Genomic DNA, 12399 nt, shown 5'->3' with positions numbered 1-12399 from the left:
TAGCACAGTTGGTCCAAAACACTTCTGTTGGTAGGATAGTTCAATCAGTCGGTGTTAAAGTATAACAATTTAAAGGTCAGGGTTCAAATCCCGATCTACCTCCACTGATTTTTTTTAACTCCTGGAACATTGTTGATGAAAATGTTTTATTTAATTCATTTTTATTACTTTTACATACAACTCCCGCAAGGTATGGTTTTCTTTTCAGAAATATTTTGTTCATTGCTATAGTTATGCTGGCAAAATCTGTTTCCGATGCGTAGTTACAGTTTTTGGCAGTGGTACAAGGATCCTTAAGACATAACTTGTGTTAACGTTTTATAGTCACAATTGTAAAACAATATAGCAATACAAACATCACAGATAAGGCACCATAAACGGTAAAAACTAGAATCATACAAAATATAAGTATCACAGTATAGTAGACTAACACATGACAACATTACTGTTTTAAAATTAATTCAAATCTACACAAAACAATGAAATTAAAAAACCAATAATGACAACAATTATAAATCAATTTTTGGCTTTTAAAAAAATATTTGCAGAAATAAACCTGCATAAATATTTTATAAGTTGCAATTTATGAAATATTAACAACAGTAACATCAGCTTATGTTGTTGATTTCTTATAAAAAAAATAATGAGTAAAAATGTTATATAAAGCGTTACAAAAATTATAATATTTTGAACTATTTACATTAAAAGGGTATTTCACTGAAACTCAAAATGAGATTTAAAGGCATAATGTTACCAGTCCAAACAAAGACTTGTGTAATTAAACCAGACTCTGAGTTAAGCCTCAGGGTATATATTTCTGCAAAATAAAACAAAACCTTCAACTCGGAGTGAACTGTCTTACATGCATCTTTCAAGAGTATATATTTGCGTATAAATGCAATCTGTGTGATCAATAAAAGTTTGTTATTTTAAACACAAGATTACATGGTCCCAATCAATGGAGTTCTGTTTTAACAGATTTCACTGTACTTCATAATTTTGCAAAAGTTCAGCTTTTATTAAAGATATTCTTGATTGATAATTGCCATGAAAAATACACAGAGTGCCATTTGTCTGTAAAAGCATATTGAAAAAAAATCATGAAGATATACACACATATGTACAACAATTACAATAGGAATAATGATTAGATCATTTAACTCATTCACCCCTGAAGACACATTTGAACTCTTCCAATTCAAAGTTTTGAATAGTTCATTATGAAATTTTAGGGGTGAATGAGTTAAATGACAACAGTATTAACTAACAAGTATATCACAGCTTTGTTTAAAAGGAGTTTGAACATTTCATAGAATAATATTTACATGTTATGAGTTTATAATATATCAATAACTAATTTAAATCTAGATAATTTCTATACTATTGTGGTAAATTGTAAAAATGAAATATTGAAATTATTTACAAGTAACAATATATAATGCTTTCCAGGCTAATAAGTTATCTGTACATACAAATTATTTCTGAATTTAGAGAAGTGCTCCTGTCATTTCTATACTAAGTGGTAATTGTAAAAATGAGATATTAAAGTTATTTACAAGTAACAATATATAATGTGTTCTAGGCTAATAAGTAAGTTATCTGTACATACAAAATATTTCTGAACTAGAGACAAGACAGAAGCACTTAAAATACAGTTAAATAGAATATATAGCAAAGCATCAACAGACTTATTAGCACATTAGTAATTGCAAAAAAAAACAAAAAAAAAAAAACCAGTGTAATTCTCATAGCATTTAAAAACATTATGCTTAATGAGAGTGTTCTGCATTTTCAATAAAAAATGAAAATGACTGAAGATATATAAAAAAAATGACATGACAAAAAACATTTAGTACACTCACAGCAAAAAAAAATGTGTTTAACAAGTACCATCTTGTTTGTATATAATTTCTTAAGAAACTAATATTTCAGATCTTTTTACATTTTTTTTTTTTAAATTGTCTACAAAATGCTATAAGTCTACTTAAGGTATATATGTTAATTAGGCCCTTACTTTTATGTTTCTGTGCTTATTTACAATATTTTCATGATGAAAGTGATTTGATGAGAATGTAATAAATCAAACACATATTTCCAAATTACATTAATGATAAAATATGTATTGATTTTTTAATTATTTGAAAAATTAAAAAAATGTTGTTAGGAAAATTGTGTTTGCTACTTTGTACAATGTATGGAATGTTTCATTCTCAATATAGAACAGGTCAAAGTTCAGCAAATGGTCCAAGTTCACTGGTTGACAATCAGGTCCTTTCCTGGTGGAATGACAACAGATGGTGTTACCATCCTCAGCATGCTGCCACATATGTTGCATCGTGCACAGAGACGTACACGTCTAGATTTATCTAAACACAGAAGCTTGATACACTGGGCATTCCGATCTCCAGATAAAACTCTGATTTTGATTGGATGACGAGGTTGTCTAAATGTTCTCTTCCTCGTCTTAATCAGGAAATCCACGCAATTTTTGGTCACAAATTGAATGCCATTTTGAATGTCATCAGTTTTCTGATTGGTAGCTGTTTTATCGTGTCTGCTCTGGACATGACAATGGGGATTATGTTCTACTATGACAAGTACATTTCCCCCCTTTTGGATCTCAAGTCCGCCTCCATCTGTCAACTTTTCTGTTAACACACCAACTTTGTCACATAAGTATGTATTTATTTGGCTCCCCACTGGCACATCCCTGTACATCAGCTGTGCATGTCCCATGTGATTAGAAGGAAGTTCATCATCTCTTTTCCAGTTTATTTTGATAGCTTGCTGACTTTCATCCATCACAACCTGATATGGGTTTACAGATTTGGACTCCTCCTTGTCTTTAGTCCACAACTGTATTGTGAAAGATTGTGGGTCACACATGGTTCGAAGTAAGTTTCCATGACCATTTGTAGCCATCACCTTCAGTGTGTTCTCTTCGTTGGATGCGAAGTTCAAGCAAGGGCCTTTGTAATGCAGAACAGGAGAATGAGATCCGTTACTTTTGATACAGAGAGCTGACATGAGAAGTTGTCCTATGTTAGCACCCATGTCCTCCGGTGATAGAAAACATATTAACCACCCCTCCTCCAGCTCTACCGTCGTCCTATTTGATTCAGCCTTAGCAAACTGGAAATCAAAAAAATGTGAGAGTAAACATTCCTTTCCTTCTGTGGTGTTCATAATCTCACTCAAAGAAGACAAAACTCTTGGTAAAACTCTTTCAACGTAGCACAGGCTAGGTCGTATTAGCTTGGGTCCATCATACTGTTTCCTCCTCCATTTGTCTTTCTCTGGATTTTTAGCAATGCCCCTTTCAATATGTGCTTTCACTTCCACTTCCAGAACATGAACTACAGCTGTCAGGAGGATGTCATGGAACAAAGCAATGTTCTTGAAATTCTGATATGCTACTGTTAATTCGTTGCCTGATCTCAGATGTAAATGGGGCTGGCCTTTCTCCTTTGGTTGAACTATCCTAAGAACTGAAGCGTCTGGTTTGAAATCATCGGGAACTTTGGTTAAATGAATGCTTGATATTTTCATGAGTGACTTGTTGGACACTTCGTGATTTCTTTCCATCATATTGCATGGTAATGATTCCTTCCTATATGCTTTCTCCATTGCATCTTCTAGAGCTCCGATGATTCTTTGCACTTTTCTTACTCTGTCATCCGGGCAAGTTATATTTGAATCAAACAGTTCATCCCAATTGACCACAATGTTGCGTATGTGACGCACTCCATATAAGCAGTTGATCCTATACAACGAGTCATATATGAGCGGTATTGTGGTAGATTTGCTGCTGGTCTGTATATCCTTGACGAGTGTGGGAAAGAGCTTGAGGAACAGCCGCTCAGAGCCAAATAAATCGAGGATATCTAGTACTTCGTGACCCATTACCGCTTTTGTGGTCAGTTTGTAGAGTGCTCTCATCAGTGCATTCTGGTCGACAATTTCGTACATCCTGCCGTTGCATGATACGAAACGGACATGCTGGGCGTTGTCAGTATGACTCCTGTCTATTAACGTGCTCGTTGGATACATAAACTCGTAAGAATTTGATACAACGGCTTGGTCTTCAATTTCATCTTGTGACACCTGCTGCATTTTGAAGTTGTCAACGTACATGTAATCTTCTATTGGTAAGCCAACGCTCTTGTATGAAAAAATTCGGTTACGTTTACGAGATATTTCGTACTTCCGTAGAACTAGTCCTTTTGTTTGTTTCGAGTTCTTTCCGTTTCTTCTTGTGTAGTCCTTCCATATTCCAGAGTGCACGTCGAGTTCTTGCATGAAAATCGAATACGATGCATGTATGCCAGATAACAGTTCATACATGGCTTTATCATATACAACGATTAAGTTTTCCAGAAACTCCTTCATTGATCGCTGTATGAGATTGTGTGGATGCTCAGCTTCTCTTCTGCACTTCAAAAGTAACGGGACAAATATCCTTTTTTCATCGAAAAGAATTTCGATATTGAAACCAAATCGCTTTTCTACTTCCTTTCTGGTTTTTGCAATGTGGTCTTCAACCATTGAATGTGTACTCTTCTGCCAGCTTCCATTACTTAGTTGTTTGTCTTCTAAGTCACCAAGTTTTGCTGCAGTTCTGCCTTCTTCAACTGCCCAAGTTTTCTTTGCAGTCTGGTGAGCATAAACCGAGGCACTGATAGTCTTCCCGTGAGTGTCAATAGTGATACCGGTGTAAAGAGCAGATGCAGAGTTCTTAACTATGACACGGTCACAGTTTATCGTCAGACGCAACATTGCTTCGGTTTCAGAAGCCATCACTTGTAACTCCCTTGCTATCCCGTGACCGACTAGATCCATGAATGCTGTCTCGTCTGTACTTTGGAACGAGCTCCATTCTACTTCAAGAGTTACCGATCTCTTTTTCCGGATTTCGAACCAATTTACCGAATCATCAGCTAAAGCAAGTGGATTGCGATGTGACATTCTGTATATACTGTCACAGAATGCCAAACATGCAGTTCGGTATCTGTTCAAATGGAAAAAAAGTGGGAACGTGGACCTGTCGTATTTCAAAGCTGACCTGTCCATGGAAAAGTTCCACAAGACGTTGCTGTCTGGTGTGGCGATCCGCGACTTCTTTTGTCCGTCATTGCTAGAAATACTGTCAACGAATGTGACTGTTATATATTTAATCCCAGCCACCGGTTTAAGTGCTAGCTGTACGGTCTCGTCATTGAATAAATATTTGATGGTGTCTATTATAGCGGTACAATCAGCCAGTACGTCCTGTAGACCCCCAAGCTCGTTTCGGAAATTGTCTCCGGTCAGTGCTTTCATAATGGTTTCGGATCCAGTTGTTCTTTTGCGTGTTTCAATAGAGTTCCAATCTACCCTGATTCTTATTGGCATTCCAAATTCATTCATTATCTACAAACAAAGAGAGGTATATTCAAAACTATATATGTATAAACAACTGTAGCCAAAACCACTTGTTTTAGACATTACATGTAAAACAAGTTTTTTGCATCAAACTGATAGATTGCCTATCATTTCCACATAAACAGAAAAAAAATAGTTGTATTCATTTGTATTTAGAACCAACCAATATCCGATACATAGTAACTATAAGTAGAATAAACTTAAATATGTAAAAGAAAATGACACAAAATATTACCTTTTCTTCCATTGCTGGTATGATTTCGAGCTGTACAACATCCTTCAGTAAAGACTCCTTAAAACGGAGAATCATGCTGGGGTCATGTTGCAATACCGGTTTCTCGTTATGCATAGTAACTGCAATGCTGTCAGTCAGTACACTGTTCGTCTCGACGCTCATCTTTGGGTGATCTGAAGATCCAGGTGGTAGACAAGCGACTTTGACGGTGTTGACCGTTGCTGCTTTTGGATCATCTATATTGAGCACATCACACACGTGACCAAAAATCTGACTAGAAACAATGAAGCACCGAATCCATATGTCTCCTTTTTCTTTGAAGTAAGAATACCTTCGGAAGCTCTCTTTATCCGGAACAAACTTCTTCCCCTTGAAAGTTTCAGGAAGGAGATTGTCAACCTTAATCTTCTCTTCAATATATTGCCGTAGTGGGTCGGTTTCGTCCATGGAAAGCCATAGGTCAGGAAGTGTCAACCGATCACCCTGTTCTATATCTGTAAGCCATTGATCGTTCCCAGGAATCTGGTCCTCCATCAACCAACGAATCTTCTGTGGGATAGCCTCAATAATATCACGAAAGGCATCAAACTGCTCTGTGTTTCCTGATGTCTGTATCAATCTGAGTAAGCGAATACCTAAAGCTATTTGTCCAAATGCCACCGATGACTCGACGATTGAAGTTTTCACTGCAGTATTTGTGATTAGAGAGAGAAACCTCTCCTGGCATTGTTCAACGAGGTATGCTTTCCCATCAACTGCTGCAGTTTCAAATATATCGAGTGCTTGTTCATCGTTTAACTGCGGAATAAATTTGACAGCCAACCCCTTGTAACCAGCTCTAACTGCTTTCTTCGCTGCCTCAAATGGATCTGTAAGTGAGCGCAGAGTTATCCACTGTAGCATTTCCTCATTTACTTTGTATCCCATAGAAAATAATGCTGATTTTACAAGTTTGCTGTTTGGTCCACCCAATGCACTTATGCAATGAATTTTGTGTAGTTGGTATGACTCTTCATCTGCATTTAGCACACACAAGTGTCGGACAGAGAAAGGTATTTTACGGACTTTAAAAACCGATCTGAATGGTAAACGTTCCGAAACGTAGCCTCTGTTGTTCTTCTTCTGAAATATAATCCTTGCCTCTTCTTCTTCTGATGAAGTCATCTCAAAGTCACCATTGAGATAGTTTTTAGACCAACCAATGCAATGGTCTAACAAGCAATCGGTACACCCATAGTCCACACGGTTTCCTGCATGCTTTTCATGAGACGATGATATTGATTTCAGTTTGTTTCTTGTCAAAACTCTTAATATCCGATGAAGACCTAGAGCAACAGCAACGGCTAAAGGTGTTACCTTTTGTCTGTCCTCCTCGGATATCAGTTTGCCTTCAGTTTTGTCATTGACATGATTTACGATTGAAACATTTTCTGTTTTGACTGCAAGGTGAAGTATGTTTTCCAGGGAAAAATTGTCTCTCCATGTTAGACATGTCTCCTTTCCCATTAGGATGTCAACTCCTTCCATGTTTTGTGAGCATATTGCCCAGCCCAGTGGCGTCAGACCATTTCCACGTTTAGATGTTAACTTCCTACTTTCGTCTTGATCCCCATTTCGAGATGTAGAAGTCTCCCTTACGTGTCCATCCCTCAGCAGCAGCGATTGAAGGTTATGAGTTTTGTCAGTCGAAGTATGCAATATGTCACATAGAGCTTTCAGGGCTTTATTGCATTTGTAAAATGCTGCCAAGATAAAATATTCGACACACTTTTGTGGTTCTTCAACTGCCATACGAACGAATTCGTGAGAAGACCATCTGATGATGTTTTCCGACGCATGGTCGTCAGAGCGCAGTAGTAGATTTTTTAAAGTGAGATTTCTCTTCTGAGCAAAGACGTGCGGCGAAATGTTCACTTCAGTAGAATTATGTTGAATGAAGGCGTTTCCTTGAAGAAGACATCTTAGCCAGCCGTCACATTCAGCAGCTTGCTGTTTCAGAGTTTGTTTGGATCCCTTAAGTAATCGTAGCTGTCCCATTGCGTTTGCATAGTCTTTTGGAGTCAGACCTCTACTATCGACTTTCTCCAATGCAGATGGTTGCCTTTCTACGATAATCGCTGCTAATTTTTCCATCCCGAAGTAACCACAGTAATGTAACGGTGACATATTGCTATTGTCGGACGTAATTGCGTTTGCCGACTGTTTCTCAATGAGATAAATGCATAGATCTTCATGTCCATTGCTCGATGCTTTCTGCAGCATTTTGTCCCAATCTCTTTGTCGAACAACTTCATTTTTTGTCATTGAAAGGAACTGAACCATCTGATTTACGATTCCCGGACGACCTGTCTTTCCACTTTGCATGATGCATTCGTCGACTTGCAGATTTTTCAGAAATTCCCTTTCGGTTTTTAAAACACTCAATATTTCTTTAAGGGTACTTTCTGATTTACTGTAAAACACATAATGTAAAATGTTCCATGTCTTTTTGTGGTGTTTTCCAAGAATATCACGTATTGGGTATTCATCCATAGAACCGACGGTCGGTACGTTGTGCCGCAGTAAGTACTTGACAACATCTGTTTTCCCCGCCATACAGGCCAGGCAGAGATACGCAGTAAAGCAAGACCTCTGATCGGCTGTCATTCGTGGTATGTGGAGTTTGTCCAGTATCGACCTGAGGAACGGTAGTTGTCCACGCTCTGCTCCGGTCGCAAGAATAGAATGCCATTCGTCACTGAGACTTCCTTCGCTTTCAAATGTTTGAAACAAGGCATGCTCAAGAAAAAGCCAAAGGTTCTTGTGCACCGCTAACGTTCCTATACCTGGCGACAAGGTCAAACTGTATCGGTTCATCATTTCTTTAACGTGTTTGTCAAGTTTGTGTTGACTACCTCCTTCGCTATAAAACCGCTCATCTTCGGGGTTAGCAAATATGAATAAGCAATCAACAATGGAATATTTCCACAATATTTGCTTCTTCATTGTCATGAGGGTATCCCTTGCAACGTTGCTTTCCATTAGTTCTTTTAAGATCCAAGATTTCTGTATCATCACGAGAGATAATATGCTTCCAGAATCGAGGTCCTTCATGTGGGTGAGTAAAACCGTAAGAAGTAATTTTGCACACTCGTCGGACAAGTCGGTGTCTTTTTGTGGGTTTAGATAGAGAAACGAATCCAATGGATGTCTACTAAGAAGCATCTTGCGTAAAATATCAATGTATTTCATCACTTGATCAATGCTGTCTTTTTCTGCGCCATCTTCCCGTAAACACTTTTCAAATGTCTGCTTTTCTATTGAACATAAGTCTGAAAAATCACCCCAGCGGAAAGGAAAAAGTTTCTTCTTGAGTCTCATTCGATCTTTTTCCTCCTCTTTACACATTTCAGAATTAACACAAATATGTCCAAGAAGTTGTGAAAATGCTCTGCGAAGCTTGTTGCCTTTTTCTGAAGACGCCAGTTTCCAAATTAAGGGTTCTAACGAATTAACAGCTATTTCACTTGTCATGTTTTCTTTCAGCAAATCTATCACTTCTTGGTTTCCCCCAATAATTGCATAAGCGAATGGATAGTAACCCTGATCATCCTTTTGATTAAAAGCATTTGGCTGTAACCTCAGGATTTCCCGAAGAAGGTCAGTGTTTCCTGTACCACACGCGGCATGTATGATGTCACATCCTACTGCGTCCGCTGCCTGCGCGATTCTAATGAGTCTTTTAACAGCATTTTTTTCCGGATCAGTTGCCGGTAAGATATGAGTGATTTGATTGGATTGAATTGGTTTGTTCGTTGTTTCAGGAATAACCTCTTTCTTGCCCGTATAGAAGACGCTTGACGGAACAAAACACAAGGAAACTTCAACTGAATCATTTCTCACAATTGGAAAAGCACGAACTCCATTCTTGTGAGATTCACTTTTAAGTTTGAAATCTCTATCCTGTATTTTCTGTTTTTCAGAGGAACATGCCCTTTTGGGTTCAAAGTCAGGTATTGCCCTTACGGTATCTCCGTTTGCTCCGAATGTTAGTAGAAGGGTTGCTGTAGACCAGTGTTTGTTTGCAAGAGCATACCAAAGAGTGGATGCTTCTGCTCTGTCGTACTTGTTAATGACGTCCTTTCTGTTTGTGTATGTCGGTAAACGCTTCAAAATGGTCTCTATCGCACGTGCATGTCCGATTTGTGATAGATAGTGTAAAATAGTCATGTCGTGTTTGTCTGTCTCTCTGCACATTTCTAGCCACTTCCCATCATCTGCCATTAAAGCATCAAGCTGTTTAACAACACTTTCCACTAGCTTGAAATCAGATCGTTTTGTAATGGTTTGAAGCACGTGTGTTAGACCTGCAATCGGAGAAGAGGATTTCCCTGAAATCGGAGAAGCGGAATGCTTCACCGAAGCCTCCACAATCATTCTTATCAGGTCCTTTGGCGCTTCTAAAGCCCATTCCGTTTTGCTTTAAAGAAAAACAAAAAGCAAAAATATAGTAGTTTTATGTATAGTGAAGGACATTAAAAATATGTTTGCCATACACACATGTCATATTAGAACATCATGTATGCTATAATTTTGTTTACCAATACATATTTATAGAACTGTACATCTCAACATCAAAACACGCCATGCTGAAGTATAAACATAACATCATACAATATCATTAAATCCCAATGTTATATTGTGTCATTAGAGTACAATGTAATACATTTTGACTGAAGGAAATTTATCCTAAATAAACACTTCTTCCCCGGAAACCAATAATGATATCAATGAATGTGCTTCCGTGTATTTATTTAAACTTTCTAGGATGATATTTTTTTTATCAAAGTTCTCAAGTCAAGTTGTTGACAAATGTAATTTTGTCGGAAACGGAAAAGCACACGCTTTGGATAACAACTTACGCTGCAAAACATATTACGGAGTAAGATAAAAGAAGGATTTGTTTGTATCATACTTCGTGGGTTTCAATATTTAAATGTTAAGTCGCCTTTTCAGCATAAACCTCGTATAAGTTTGCCTTTGCCTCTTTCAAATTTGTTTGGATATCGTGTCCTTTAAAGTACATATTTTAGCGGTAGTTTCATTTAAGCGTTTTAGCTGTTTCGCTGAATCGACTTTTTGTAAATTAACATTGATTTCATATTGTTGATGCACGTATTCATCAATACACTAAACTGTAAGAATTCAATAAAACACTAAAATGTGCGCTAAAACAACTACGTTCGTATGATCTAACAATCCCGTGTTGATATAGCAGTGTGATTGTACCTGTCTTTGTTGATGCCTTGTAACATCGGTATGGCAGCGGCTCCAGCCGTCAATGTACACAGGTACTCCGCCACTCCCCAGAACTTCGAGTGAAGGGCTGCACCAAGAGGACACTCATCTGTGTCCTGACTATACGACAAAGGGTTTACCGTGTCGTGCCTATAGTTACATAGAAATGATATTGTTTGTCATCAATCTCTAGTAAAATTTCTGTGGTGGTTTTTTCATAATAGACAAAGATATACCACTGAGTCAACACAAGAAAAAAATAAAGGTAAATGATACCACTGCATCAGATAAATTCACAAAGATTAGTTCTACTAAGATGTTTTTGACGTAGATAATTCTCCCTCTCTATCTAAGATGAAACAACCAAAAGGAGTTTTTCTGGCCTAAAGAAATTTGTAGACTTCAGTCCATAAATTTGATTATTATTTTTGTGGTTTTCGTTCATAAGGAAAGGCACTGCCATTGCTTCATAGAATTTAGACCTGCAAATGTAACTTTTGACTATTTTTTTTGAGATCTAGATGTCGCCCCGCCAAATTAAACCCCAGCGAAAATGGTCCGCTATACGGGATTCAAGAGACAAATAAAATATATCATTAAAAAGTTGTAACAGTTTTATTATTACCTTTGACTGCAGGATTCATCCTAAAATAAGATGGTATATTAGAGCACGAATCATAAAAGCTATAACACCTGATTAGCATGTTAGATAATACTGGATTCCTAAACGACTTGTGATATGTGTGATTAGCGGGTTTTAACGTACTGTTTATGTTCTTATTACCTGCCACATAACTCCTTTGCAATCTTCAGCCTTTGTTTCTCCAGGACCGGAGTCATACCATGGACCGCATGCAATCGGTCAATCCAATAGTGCATTCCTAGGTACAGACAGAAATCAGTCGTTAGGTGGATGGGTGTTAGTTAAGATTGTAAACTGTAAACTGACTCCAAGCAACTTTATCATTCTGTCTTCGTGAAAACATTGACGTATGCAAATTCCTTGCAAAAATATATGTGGATTAACATTCATGAGCTATTTTAATTTCCAATCTAAAATAATACGAAGATAGTGACCATCACTAATATAAATTACTTAAACTAAAAGTCAAATGCATGTCAAGTCAATTTCTTAATTTCTTTAAACAATCATTCATTAACTTGTTTTGCCAGTGAGATATCGGGTTCTGTACAATGGATATTACTGTGACAGATATTTATCACAGTGTGATGTTATCACGTCTGTTATTTGACAAGTAAGAACGTTACATTCTATTCACTTCATTAAAATTCACAGAATCTCTGTTTAGACTCATATTAAACAACAGAGGATGAAGAGGTTGTTTAGGTACATGTTCGCTAGTTACACTTTGGTGTTTGTTATATCACACAATGGTTAACATCATCAGAGAGCTATTATCAGATGATCGAGAATAGGGTAGAATCGCTTTGAGTAGGCCCACAAT

General features: G+C 37.3%; 1 protein-coding gene across 1 annotated transcript in view; it reads right to left on the bottom strand.

Annotated features, from left to right (window-relative positions):
* LOC110443579 overlaps positions 1-12399 on the bottom strand; it is an 81810-nt gene that overhangs the window by 57275 nt on the left and 12136 nt on the right. Inside the window, exons 7-10 of the mRNA XM_021487870.1 lie at positions 11718-11814; positions 10925-11083; positions 5657-10115; positions 2255-5409 (exon numbers count right to left, since the gene is read on the bottom strand). Of these exons, the coding sequence (XP_021343545.1) occupies positions 2255-5409; positions 5657-10115; positions 10925-11083; positions 11718-11814 (7870 nt within the window). The remainder of the gene's footprint in view (positions 1-2254; positions 5410-5656; positions 10116-10924; positions 11084-11717; positions 11815-12399) is intronic.

This window comes from Mizuhopecten yessoensis, unplaced genomic scaffold, assembly GCF_002113885.1.
Source record: "Mizuhopecten yessoensis strain PY_sf001 unplaced genomic scaffold, ASM211388v2 scaffold716353, whole genome shotgun sequence".
In the NCBI taxonomy this organism is placed as follows: domain Eukaryota; kingdom Metazoa; phylum Mollusca; class Bivalvia; order Pectinida; family Pectinidae; genus Mizuhopecten; species Mizuhopecten yessoensis.
Note: the sequence above shows the minus strand (reverse complement) of the source record. Positions and strands in the feature narration are given on the sequence as shown.